The sequence below is a fragment of the Phocoena phocoena genome, chromosome 7, assembly GCF_963924675.1.
Source record: "Phocoena phocoena chromosome 7, mPhoPho1.1, whole genome shotgun sequence".
NCBI lineage: Eukaryota > Metazoa > Chordata > Mammalia > Artiodactyla > Phocoenidae > Phocoena > Phocoena phocoena.
This window is the reverse complement of record NC_089225.1, coordinates 88,349,616-88,363,899: the sequence shown is the minus strand read 5'-3', so window position 1 is coordinate 88,363,899 and position 14,284 is coordinate 88,349,616. Positions and strand designations below refer to the sequence as shown.

Genomic DNA, 14,284 nt, shown 5'->3' with positions numbered 1-14,284 from the left:
TTCAGTAAGTGGTGCTGGGAAAACTGGACAGATACATGTAAAAGAATGAAATTAGAAAACTAACACCAAACACAAAAATAAACTCAAAATGGATTAAAGACCTAAACGTAAGACCAGACACTATAAAACTCTTAGAGGAAAAACACTCTTTGACATAAACCACAGCAAGATCTTTTTTGACCCACCTCCTAGAGTAACGGAAATAAAAACAAAAATAAAGAAATGGGACTTAATTAAACTTAAAAGATTTTGCACAGCAAAGGAAACCCTAAAACATGACAAGACAACCCTCAGAATGGGAGAAAATATTTGCAAATGAAAGAACAAAGGATTAATCTCCAAAATATACAAACAGCTCATGGAGCTCAATATCAAAAAAGCAAACAATCTAATTAAAAAATGGGCAGAAGAGCTAAATAGACATTTCACCAAGGAAGATATACAGATGGGCTAGAAGTACATGAAAAGATGCTCAACATCACTGATCATTAGAGAAATGCAATCAAAACTACAATGAGGTATCACCTCACAGTGGTCAGAATGGCTATTATGAAAAAATCTAGAAACAATAAACACTGGAAAGGATGTGGTGAAAAGGGAACCCTCCTGCACTGTTGGTAGGAATGTAAATTGATACAACCACTATGGAAAACAGTATGGAGGTTCCTTAAAAAACTAAAAATAGAACTACCATATGACCCAGCAATCCCACTACTGGGCATATACCCTGAGAAAACCATAATTCAAAAAGAGACATCTATCCCAATGTTCACTGCAGCACTATTTACAGTAGCCAGGACATGGAAGCAACTTAAGTTGTGCGGTCCGGGAAGATCCCACATGCTGCGGAGCGGCTAGGCCCGTGAGCCATGGCCGCTGAGCCTGTGTGTCCGGAGCCTGTGCTCCGCAACGGGAGAGGCCACAACAGTGAGAGGCCCGCGGACCGCCAAAAAAAAAAAAAAAAAAGATTCAGGCACCTCAGTGTTCATAGCAGCACTATTTACAATAGCTAAGACATGGGAACAACCTAAACGTCCACTGACAGATGAATGGATAAAGATGTGGTATGTATATATATATACACACAATGGAATATTGCTCAGCCATAAAAAGAATGAAATAATGCCACTTGCAGCAACACAGATGGGCCTCAAGATTTTCATACTAAGTGAAGTAAGCCAGAGAAAGACAAATACCATGATATCACTTATATGTGGAATCTAAAACATGACACAAATGAACTTATCTATGAAACAGAAACAGACTGCCAGACATAGAGAACAGACTTGTCATTGTCAAAGAATAGGGGATGTGGGGGAGGGATGGACTGGGAGTTTGGGATTAACAGATGCAAACTATTATAAACAGAATAGATAAACAACAAGGTTCTACTGTATAGCACAGGGAACTATAGTCAATATCCTGTGATAAACCATGATGAAAAAATATGAAAAAGAAAATATATGTATATATGTATGACTGAATCACTGCTGTAGAGTAGAAATTAACACAACGTTGTAAATCAGCTATACTTCAATAAATTAAAAAAAGAGATTATAAACATCTTTTTGTTAATAAATGTGAATATTTGGATTAAATTAACAAATTCCTAGGAAAAAAAATCAGTTTGCCCAATCTGCTCCCTGGAGAAATCTTAATTATATTACATAAATTAAATCTGTAATTAATAACTTTCCTACAAAGAAATTTTTAGATCTAGAAGGTTCTACCAGTGATCCCTTCTAAATATTTAAAGAATAAATAACTCTGGTCTTACACAAACACTTCCAGAGGGTTAATGGTACACAAAACTAAAAAGCATTATTGAATAAAATTGAAGAGATCCTAAATGAATGATGGAACACAAATTAATGGAGGATAGACCATTTTATACATTAGAAGACTTATTAAAGATTTTAATTCCTCAGTTTTAATGATCTTTGTTTTCAAAGTAAGGCTGCTGTGGAAGCTTTCTTATGGAAATTAACAAGGTGATTCTAATAGAAATGAATACAGCCAAGAATAGAACAGGCCACCCTGCAGAAGAACAAAGCTGGGGGATTTACACTTATGTGAAAAAAAGAAATCAGACACAATAGAGTACCCAGCATATGTCACCAATTATATGCATTTCAAAAACAGACAAAATAATTTTTGGTTTTAGAAGTGAGAATGGCAGTGACCAATAGCGGAGAGTAGTGGCTGGTTGAGGGCTCGGGTAGGGCTTCTAAGGTACTGCTAATGTTCTTCTTGAACTGGTGGTGGTTACACAGATGTGTCCATTTTGTGAAAATTTATTGAACAGTACACAAAGATTTTGTATGCTTTTTAATATGTAGGTTGGACTTCACTAAAAAGTTTACTTTAAAAACAGCTGCCTCAGAGATTCTCAAAATCAGCCAGTTCTGGAGATTAACCAGTTCCAAGAGCATAGCACTGTAAACACTGAGCGTGAAGTACCAGCCAGCCCTTTATCTGACCCTACCAGGAAGTCAGATTAAAATCAGAGGAGATGGAGACATTCCATATCTAAGATCAATAATAGTGCTGGCCTCTTCAATAAGTGGTGCTGGGAAAACTGGACAGCTACATGTAAAAGAATGAAATTAGAACAATCCCTAACACTATACACAAAAATAAACTCAAAATGGATTAAAGACCTAAATGTAAGGCCAGACACTATAAAACTCTTAGAGGAAAAGATAGGCAGAATACTCTATGACATAAATCACAGCAAGATCCTTTTTGACCCACCTCCTAGAGAAATGGAAATAAAAACAAAAATAAACAAATGGGACCTCATGAAACTTAAAAGCTTTTGCACAGCAAAGGAACCTATTAACAAGACGAAAAGACAACTGTCAGAATGGGAGAAAATATTTGCTAAAGAAGCAACTGACAAAGGATTAATCTCCAAAACTTACAGGCAGCTCATGCAGCTCAATATCAAAAAACCAAACAACCCAATCCAAAAATGGGCAGAAGACCTAAACAGACATTTCTCCAAAGAAAATATACAGATTGCCAACAAACATAGGAAAGGATGCTCAACATCACTAATCATTAGAGAAATGCAAATCAAAACTACAATGAGGTATCACCTCACACCAGTCAGAATGGCCATCATCAAAAAATCTAGAAACAATAAATGTTGGAGACGGTGTGGAGAAAAGGGAACCCTCCTGCACTGCTGGTGGGAATGTAAATTGATACAACCAGTATAGAGAACAATATGGAGGTTCCTTAAAAAACTAAAAATAGAACTACCACAGGACCCAGCAATGCCACTACGGGGCATATATCCTGAGAAAACCATAATTCCAAAAGAGTCATGTACAACAGTGTTCATTGCAGCTCTATTTACAATAACCAGGACATGGAAGCAACCTAAGTTTCCATCAACAGATGAATGGATAAAGAAGATGTGGCACATATATACAATGGAATATTACTCAGCCATAAAAAGAAACGAAATTGAGTTATTTGTAGTGAGGTGGATGGACCTGGAGTCTATCATACAGAGTGAAGTAAGTCAGAAAGAGAAAAACAAATACCATATGTTAACACATATATATGGAATCTAAAAAAAAAAAAAATTTCTGAAGAACCGGGGGCAGGATAGGAATAAATACGCAGACATAGAGAATGGACTTGAGGTCACGGGGTGGGGGGAAGTGTAAACTGGTATGAAGTGAGAGAGTGGCGTGGACATATATACACCACTAAATGTAAAATAGATAGCTAGTCGGAAGCAGCCACATAGCACAGGGAGATCAGCTCAGTGCTTTGTGACCACCTAGAGGGGTGGGATAGGGAAGGTGGGAGGGAAATGCAAGAGGGAGGAGGTATGGGGATATATGCATATGTATAGCTGATTTGCTTTGTTATAAAGCAGAAACTAACACATCATTGTAAAGCAATCATACTCCAGTAAAGATGTTAAAAAATAATAATAATAATAGTGCTGGCAGTACCCTGCCAACTGTGGATCTCACATCATGCTTCCCGACCTTTCTTTTCCTTTCTTTACACCCAGGTCAAACCTTGAACTATAGTCTGTACTTGGGATTCCCTCCTGCCTGTGCCCTCTGGAGAGCCCTTTGAGGTGTGACCTTCATCATCTTAGAATCTCCGTGTCCTAGTTTACAATTTGATCTAATACAGACTCAAGACTGACACCATGACCTTGCTCTCAGCATTTGTGGTGACCTGTATAAAAGTGATCGTGATGCCTTGCCTTGTGTCACTCAGTCTCTCTTGACCACCAACCTGGCCTGATCCCTCAGGGTTTTTTTCCCTGACTTATATTGACTCACTATAACTATAACTATAACAAAGCACCCTTGGTCCTAGATAAGCTTCAAATGAATATAATCCAGCAGAAGACCAATCTTAGTGAGTATCCAGAGGTTCAGCTGAAATAAAAGCCTATAATGTTTCTAATAGGCTGAAATGATGGATGTTTTTAGTACAGTCTTTCATCCTACCTCCACAGATCTTCCCCAAGGCCAAAAGAAATTGATCTCAGCGCTCTTTCTGAGATTCCTACTTACATGAAGCCATGACATGTTCCTGTGGTAATTTTCCTCCGTGCTGGCTGTACTCATTCCCTCTGGCTCAATGCTGGGCTCACTTGCACTCCAAGGACTCCCTTCTTCAAAAGAAAAATACCAAGAAAGGTTATATTGTTCTGCCTCCCTGGAGAGCATGTTGCTATGGTATAGTGGTCCATGCTTTTGAATCCTAGGGCAGACTACCATGGCCAATGGGTTACAGGGCATAGCATCGGCTTTAGTGGAGTAATATTAATAGGAGCTGTTCCCTTCACCACCAGCTGAACTGGCAATTACAAAGACATTTATGATCTCTGTTATGGTGGCTTCCGCTTTGAGATATGGGAGCAGAGAAAAAGAACAGAGTCAAGTCCTTGAATTGCTGAGATGAGCAAGTTATTGGTTGAGTGTGCCCAAATCCATTCCAGACTGCCCAGACCTCGCAGGTGTAGTTAAGTAGGGACACCAACCAACCTGCAGTGGCCGCAAAGGGTGCTGCTACCTCCACTGCTGCTGTGACTACGGCTAGTGCTACTACTCTTAACACCACCTGGCTTTGCTATCAGAGCTATTTCAAAGATGGGTGGTACCTTGGAAAGACTAAGGGAATTTGGAAGTAACTGTGCCCAACTGTGGACAACCCTTTGTCCAAACTCGTCTCTGTAGGAAACTGTGAAGGAGACATGTCACAGGAATTCTCTACTCAGTATACTAGATAACAAAGCTTTGTCCTCAAATCTACAAGCTTTTCTGGGTATTTCCTACGACAAAACTATGCTTCTAGCTTGGATAGTTTGACTTAACTGGCTAGGCTACATTGATCAATTTAAATAATTAATTCAAATAATATTTTCCCCCAAACGAACTGATGGTACTCTTACAGCTCAGACCTGTAACAAAAGATGTCATAAGGTTTTTTCTATTGTCTCCTTAAAAAAATAAGCTGAATCTTAACTAACGCATAAATTAGCTATTTTCAAAGGCAAGGGTGGGTAGGTGTAGAAACATTTTCTATTTTAAACTCTCCTTGATTAAATATACTCAGCTTCTGTTTCAGCAGGCTAGATTGATAATTTATCCACATTTCCTGACTGACTTCTGAAACAACTTACTTAGAAAGAAGAATTTTACACTTTGGTTTTCATACAGGGACTGAAAGGCAAAGAATATGCACTTCAATTTTTAACCTAACATTTAAATTCTAGGCAGCTGGTGAGTCCTATCGGCAAGCCTGCTTAAGCTTTTTCTTGTCTACTAAGATGATGATGAGAGCCCATAGGACTAACACATTTGGGGATTCAGAGTCTCTTTGGGTCCTATAGTGACAATCTACAACTCTGATTGTATATAAATCTTATTCTCAGGAGTTTAACATACTTTACTATCATCCCTAATTTATCTTTAGAGCATCCTTTCACAGTAGGTAAGGAGTACACAGAATTATTCTCACTGGGTAGCTGGGGAAAACAAATCCCTGAGAAGTTAAGTGACTTGCTGAAGGTCACTAATTGTTAGATGTAGACAATCTTTCCTTTCTGAAATTTTGGTTGTTTTTACTTGGGAAATAGAGACTTTAGTTTATAGAAGACTTTAAGCCAGCTATTCCCAAGGGAGTATCTACATTTTGCTTTAAAGGTCTTGATCAGAAGAATAAAGGCACAAAGATCTAGATTTCAAAAAACTGTCCTTGTCATTAAAATGTTTTCTTTCCCTACTGTAGACTCCATATGCTCCCTGCTCAAGCTGTGGTCCTTGAACCAGCAGCATCAACTTTACCAGGAAGCTTGTTAAAAGCGTAGAATCTCAGGCTCCCATCCCAGAGATGCTGAATCAGGACTGCGTTTTAACAAGCACCCAGCTGACCCTGTGCACAGTAAGGCTGGAGCAGCCCTGCTCTGGAGGGCAACATAGCTTATGGACTAAACGAGTACTCTAACCTATGACTCTGCCCTCCATCTACTGATGTATCAGAAAATGGACTTGAGCTGTTTGGGGATTCGGTCTCTGTCTTCCTACCCCCCACGTCCCTGCACAGCCCACTCCTCTATGTTACCTAGGTCAGTGACAGTGTCCCTGCTCTGGGACAGCTGCAGCTTCTCAGCCTCAGACTCTGAGTCCTGCCGTGATAACTTGCTGCTCTTTAAGCTGCCGACCCGGCGAATGCTGGACAAGGAACCCCCCTTCTTCACCTGGAAACTGCAGGTTCCTTTAATCTGGAGCAGGCGGGAACCTCCTATCCTGATCTTCCTGCTGGGAACTGTATTAAAAGAATAAAATAGGGCTTTTTCCCCCTTAGTTCTCCCCAGCCAGCGTTAGAGCCAAGCTCTCCCCAGCTTGTCCCTGAACAGCCTCCTCTCTGCTGGCCGGGATGAGCAGCATGTCTGGACAAGGAGCTTCTCCCAAGCCCCAAGTCAGGCGGCTTTGTTAGGTGGGCAGGAGGCTGGGTCCACCACGAAGGGCTGGTGCAGCTTCTTTCTTGGACACACAGCTCATCAGTGCTGGGAACAACCTGCTCTCTCTTTGGCCCAGAATTCACAAGCATGAGCGCGCCCTCACCACGGAGTCCTCCGGGACCGTTAGTACATTCACACAGCATCAATGCTTGATTCAGCAGAACCACCAACCATTTGTTTTTGTTTTTCTTTTGAAATGGGACTGACAGACTTATGTGAGTTAGGGAAACCCCTTCATGGAAAATCCCTTCATTTGGGAATACCTCATTAAGAAATAAAAACAAGAGGCGCTTCTCTCTCCAACAGTCGGCAGTGGGTTCCACTGAGCTCCTCAGCAAAGTCACTAAATGATGTTTGCAGTGGGGTGCTTTGGGTGAACGTGAGTGTGAAATGGTTCCATTTTCAATGCACCTAATGATTTCATAGCATCCTCCTCTCAGTCAAAAGGTTGGGTGAGATATGAGTCCAAAAGTTGCAACACCCTGAATCAATCTTACAGTCTACATGAACCAAGAAGAACATGCATTACTCCTCTTTAGTGTTCTGGAAGAAACAGTCATCAATGAGGAAAATAAAAGGGTAAAAGAAACACGTTCAACTTGAAACCTACATTTTAACCGTAAGCATCCATATTTCCCATAGTCATAGCCACACCTTCTTTTTCTTTTGAGGACTTGGTGTTGTCACACATCGATATGGTAAGGGTGATTTAGAAGGTTTTTAGGGCTTCAAGTGATTATCAGGAAGGGGCTGTTTTTGTAAGGTTTCCTTCTTAAGACATGAACAAGATTTCTTACTAATTATTTAAGGCACAGCTATTAATATTTTAGTGCCAATCAGGAAGATTGCATTTTAGTCTCAAGTTTCTCACTCACAGGAGAGTTAGTCTGTGATAGAACTCATAGCGCTCCATAAAATGTTAATTAGTGCCATATAAAGGAGCCTAGATTCCTGTTGAATAATGTGAAATATTTAATCTCTGATTTACTCGTATGACTGAGAAAGACTAAGATTATCACCACTCAGCTGGCAAAGGCTTCATGGAGCTCCGTGAACACATCTGGATAGAATTTCACATCTAGACAGAAATTCTCACAGCACAGTTGAATACATCCCACAAAGACCATAATGCTCTATTTTAGTTATAGCACAAAACTCATCCACTGTATTTTTCAGTGTTATTTTTAGGTATAATTGAGACTTTATGACTTATCTGAAATGCATTTGAAACCGAATATACTTATCATTTTTAATGACTATTAATACAATTTATGTCAAAATAGATTGGGAAGTAGAGAAAAAGATTAAAGAAATAATTTAAAAATTTTTACAGAGGCACACTTTGGCATTCTTTGCCTGATTTCATGATATTTTTCAGCCTACAAATACAGCAAAATAACCCCAGATTAATATGACATGAAAAAAAATTTAATTTTGAGAAACTGTTCTATCACCAAAGATAATTGGAGACATTTTATAGCACTGAAAAAAATAATGTTCAGAATTATGGCATTGGTTATTTACAAAGGACATAATATAGTTAGAATTCAGATTTGGTAAAGTACATGAAAGACATCAGTCGAGATTCTACACCACTGAAGTTTAGCCTTTATCTCCATGACAACGAGAACTAGTATGAAAGCAAAACAAATTCATCTAAATTAGATAAAACATCTCTTTTCCTTTTTCTCTTACACCGCATATATCCATCAGCAAGTCCTGCTGATTCAACACTTCAAAAGAGCGTAGGATTTTGAAAGCGCTGTCACCTATTCCCTAGACTAATATAACTACCAAACTGCTTGCTCTTACCCCCACTCTAACAGCTTGACTCATCTTTTAAATACATAAATCATAAATACAAATATTATATCGCTTTTCTGGTCAAAACCTGACAACAACTCTCAGGCACATTTAAATAGAAGTAAATTTCTAACCATATCTACAGACCCTATTTATTTGCCCTTTGCCTGACCCTCTCTCCTACCGCTCTTCCCCCAACTCATTCTGTTGCAACCTTGTTGTCCTTTTTGCCCTTCTTCACATGCCCCAAGTTCATTCCTGCATCGGAGCCTTGTTCTCACTGTTGTCTCTGTTTGGAAGACTCTTCTCTCAGCCCTTCACATGACTGGATCCTGAACATCACGCAAGTCTCAGCTCAATGACACTTAGGACTACAATCCTTCCTACTTCAGGTCGCTACCAATTCTCTGACCCTAACTTGTTTTCTTCATACTACTTATCTCTACTTGAAAGTCCAGAATTTAATGTTATTCACTATTAAGTTATTAACTATTAGCTAATATAAACTAAAATACCTGTGGGAAATTTTCCCTGTTCATTGCTGTATTCTAGGAACCGGTAACAGCGCCTGATATACAACAGGTGCTCAGTATATGACTGTTGAGTGATCACACATGTCTCGGTGTCTGTATTCTGGAATGCCAGTCTTAGTTTGTATCTGGAATATGGATAAAATGATCTGACAGATCTTGCTTGGAGATTTTAGGCAGACATTTTTAGTTCTAAGGATTATTTCATGTTAGTTTTCCTTTGTAGAATCCAAATTGTCCTCAAGTTATTTCAAGAACTCACATTTTTAGATGTTATACAAACAGATGGTATGAAATTTTAAATAAAATTTTAATAATCTGAGTTAGCAGGGTCCCTGTGGTCCCCATTTTCACATCAGCTTTAGCACCTGGTATCAGCTTATTGAAAGGATTAAGGAAGATTTAGGAATCTTCAGGAAGTTTCTTGCCAACCGGTAAAGGGCATTTTATGAATATGTTCTCATTTTATCTATACTTTTAGTTTTCTGCTCCTAATTTATTAAATAACTTTCATGTAATTACATAGCCATTCTATGAGGAGAAAAATTATTAAGTATTTGTGTGTTTGAATATTAAAGGCAATTTACATAAATGATAATCATGAAATTAAAGTGTTCTTAAAAATTAATCTGAGGTTTTATTTTTTTAAATGGTGTAGAATTTACTCTGCTGAAATTTGACCATGTCAGTATTAGCAATTTTTATTTCAACTACTTTAAATAATAACTAACATAATAATTTTGAATGGGAAAAAATCCCTGTGGGATATGTTTAAAAGATGGGAGTTTCACAGAATCATGGACATAGAGAACAGAATGGTAGTTGCCAAGGGATAGAGGGTTGGAGGAGGCATGGAGTGGGAGACTGGGGTTAGCAGATGTAAGCTATTATATATAGAATGGATAAACAACAAGGCCCTACTGTATAGCACAGAGAACTATACTCAATATCCTATAATAAACCATAGTGGAAAAGAATATAAAAAAAGAATGTACATATATGTATAACTGAACCACTTTGCTGTACAGCAGAAATTAACACATTGTAAATTAACTATACTTCAATTAAAAAAATGTTGATAAAAAAGAAGGATGTTTCTCATCATATGCAGTCATCCTTGTCATAAGTAGTAGTATTTGAACAAACCTTGACTTGATACCTCTTCATACTCAGAAACTGCTAAAATTTGGCCAATCCTTCCCACAACATGGCTTCTGTTCACCATAAATTCAACACAATATAATTATTTGCATTTTTTAAATGCTGTGACAACAATCTGATCTTAAAATATTAAAAAATTTTTTTCAGAATATATCCATTCCTTACAACATTTTAAATATTTTAAATATGTTGTGTTTTCTTTATCTAGGGCTATTTCTTTTTTAAAAAACATATATATATTCTTTTCCAGATTATTTTCCATTATTGGTTATTACAAGATATTGAGTTTCTTCCCTGTACTATATAGTGGGTCCTTGTTGTTTACCTCTTTTATATATAGTAGTGTGTGTATATGAATCCCAAACTCTTAATTTGTCTCTCCCCACCCCCACCATCCCCTGTGGTAACCACGTTTGTTTTTCTATGTCTGTGAGTCTATTTCTGCTTTGTAAATAAGTTCATTTGTACCATATTTTAAGATTCCACATATAAGTGATATCATATGATATTTGTCTTTCTCTGTCTTCACTTAATATAATCTCTAGGTCCATCTATGTTGCTGTAAAAAGCATTTCATTCTTTTTTATGGCCAAGTAATATTCCATTGTTTGTATATATATATATATATATATATACATACATATACATATGCATACACACGCACACACGCACACACACACACCCCACATCTTCTTTATCCATTCATCTGTTGATGAACATTTAGGTTGCTTCCATGTCTTGGCTATTGTAAACAGTGCTGCTATGAACTTTGGGGTGCATGTATCTTTTCTAATTAGTTTTCTCCAGATATATGCCCAGGAATGGGATTGCTGGATCACATGGCAATTATTTTTAGTTTTTCAAGGAAACTCCATACTGTTCATAGTGGCTACACCTATTTACATTCCTACCAACAATGTAGGAAGGTTCCTTTTTCTCCACACCCTCTTCGGCATTTATTATTTGTAGACTTTTTAACGATGGCCATTCTGACCGGTGTGAGGTAATACCTCACTGCAGTTTTGATATGCATTTATCTAATAATTAGTGATACTGAGCATCTTTTTATGTGCCTGTTGGCCAAGCCTTCTTTGGAGAAATGTCTATATAAGTCTTCTGTAGGGCTATGTCTTTTGAGAATCATGCATTCCTTAAACTACCAAACATTTATGCAGTCACTGTCTGCAGAAAATATGCCAATGGATAAAACTCTTTGACTCTTTTTACAAATATGCTGTTTTCTAGCGGAATTCATTAGAAAAACATTGAAGGATAATGAAACTTAAGAAAATAGAAAAATCAAATAGAGAAGTTAACAGTTTAAAGGAGCCTTTAAAGAGCAGCTTAAAACTTTGCAATCTGTAACTCATATTTAGGATTTTCTGCGTGGATTTTAATCTAATGCTCATGATATAAATAAAAAAAACCAATGGTGACAATTATTTATTGTGTCCTTATTAGGTATCTGGTACTGAGTTTATGTTTTACTTGCAATGTCTCTTTTAAAGCTTTCAACATTCCAATGTGGTAGGTGTTATTAATCTAATTTTACAGGGAAGAAAACTGGCTTAGAAGGTAAGCAACTTGGACAAGGCCACATAACTACTTTATTTCACCATTTTAAGATGCACATTTTTTTACATTTGAACATCTCTGAAATTGAGATTTGGCTTACAACTGATGACATCTTAAGATCACTAGAGCCAGGTGGCAGTTGGGACACATTTGCTATTGCTTGTGTTCATGTGAATATCTAAAGCACCAGCAACAAAATGTACAAAATGGGTGCCAGTGTCTTTTAAGTCCCAGGAACCAAATGATAGTTGGGTGGAGGAGTGGGTGGGATGGTAAGTCAGATGTGTTTGGGAACATTCCTGAAGCAGGGACTGAAGTAGGCTAGCTTCATACAGTTGCACGTTGGCTTGTGTAACTATCGCCAATAGCTTTACTTCTTTTACAGATTCATTTAAGAAGTGATGTGTTACTAACACAGAGGACATTATCACATATAAAAACACAGACACTGACAATTCTGAGTTGAAAAGTGATTAAGAATTTGATCTCTGAATTGAAGATGGTTTAGAAAACCTTTAACCAGTTTACCTGGCTGCACAAAGAATGATATAGACCGATAATAAAAATCTACATCTCATTACGTCTGAAAGTCCTCTTTCAGTAAGAATAAAGCACAAATTAAGTGATAAGAAAGTACTGCATAAGAGCTGAATGGGGAGTATTTTTCCTTTCTTATTGGTATATAAGATAATGGTTCATCTTACAACTAATGCCGTCTTAGATTCAACGGGATATGGAGAATTGCTGAGCCGGAATTAGAGTCTCTCTGACTGCAGAGTCCAACTCCTAACTAGCATGATTGCCTACCTCATTGAGTCAACAACAGTTTTGGACTCCTTTCAGTGCACAATTCTGCAGTTTAGACCCGAGACCAAATATCCCATGAGAAACCCTGAAACGTGAATTAATTTTTGCTTATGCATACCTTTCTTCTCCTCAACACCTGCATCTGATTTGAGGGTGTGGCTACTACTGTGAAGGGAATCTTTTGAGTCTTCATTTTCATCCAGGACACCAGCAAAGCTGATCTTCCTCTCATATCTGTGCCGGTCCAACTCAGGATCCAAACGAAGTCGGCAGCTCTCCAAGTCCTGAAATGTCAGTGAGGAGCACATGGATGCTGGCATCTCCCCAGCACTGCACTGGTCTTCCGGCAAACCTCCCTCCATTTTTTTTTTTTTTTTTTTGCGGTACGCGGGCCTCTCACTGTTGTGGCCTCTCCCGTCGCAGAGCACAGGCTCCGGACGTGCAGGCTCAGCGGCCATGGCTCACGGGCCCAGCAGCTCCACGGCATGTGGGATACTCCCGGACCGGGGCACGAACCCGTGTCCCCTGCATCGGCAGGCGGACTCTCAACCACTGCGCCACCAGGGAAGCCCCCTCCCTCCATTTTAAGCTGCACGTAACAGCATTTAAACAGCCAAATTTCCCTCTAATGCCAGGTTTAGACTGGGGTCATGAAAATGTCTTCCTTAATCCACAGGTTAAGGATTCAGTCTCACAAGACTGTCCCCACTTCAGACATCAGTTGTAAGCCCAAGTTGTTACCTGTGCTTCTAACCAACTGGTTATAAATTGAAGGTTCCAACAACACCCCTCCTCAGGTTCAATTAATTTGCTAGGGGGGGTTCATAGAACTCGAGAAATATTTTGCTTACTAGATCACTGGTTTATCATAAAAGGATATAATCAGCAACAGCTAGATGGAAGAAATGCACAGGCCAAGGTATGGGGTGATGGTGCCAAGCTTCCATGCCCTTTTCAAGGGCAGCGCACTCCCCAGTCTTCACGTGTTCACCAACCAGAAGCTCTCCAAACCCTGTTCTTTTGGGTCTTTATGGAGGCTTCATTACATAGGCATGATTGATAAAATCGTTGTCACCTGGAGGTGAGGGGGTGGGACTGAAAGTTTCAATTTTCTAATTATTTGGTTGATTCATCTGGTGACCAGCTGATCCTTAGGTAATCTAGAGGCATTCTACAAGTCACCTCTTAACATAACAAAAGACACCTTGGTCACCCTCCCGACTTAAGAAATTCCAAGGATTTTAGGAGCACTGTGCCAGAAACTGGGATGGAGACCAAACATATATTCTTATCATAAATCACAATATCACACAACAGAAGTAGAAAACAAATACCAAGGTGATGTTGGAGTTAAATCCTGAGGATTAAGTAAAGTTAGCTCTGCAAACTGGTAGGGAAACCA

The 14,284-nt window shown here is 38.6% G+C and overlaps 1 protein-coding gene across 3 annotated transcripts in view; it reads right to left on the bottom strand.

The window, feature by feature from the left end:
• UNC80 (unc-80 homolog, NALCN channel complex subunit) overlaps window positions 1-14,284 on the bottom strand; it is a 238,039-nt gene that overhangs the window by 101,447 nt on the left and 122,308 nt on the right. For 2 of the 3 annotated variants that reach the window (XM_065880023.1, XM_065880024.1), the window contains exons 26-27: window positions 13,001-13,166; window positions 4,554-4,654 (exon numbers count right to left, since the gene is read on the bottom strand). In XM_065880023.1, coding sequence (XP_065736095.1) covers window positions 4,554-4,654; window positions 13,001-13,166 — 267 coding nt within the window. Of the gene's footprint in view, window positions 1-4,553; window positions 4,655-6,606; window positions 6,811-13,000; window positions 13,167-14,284 lie in introns of all 3 variants that reach the window. The other variant, XM_065880022.1, reaches the window with a different exon arrangement.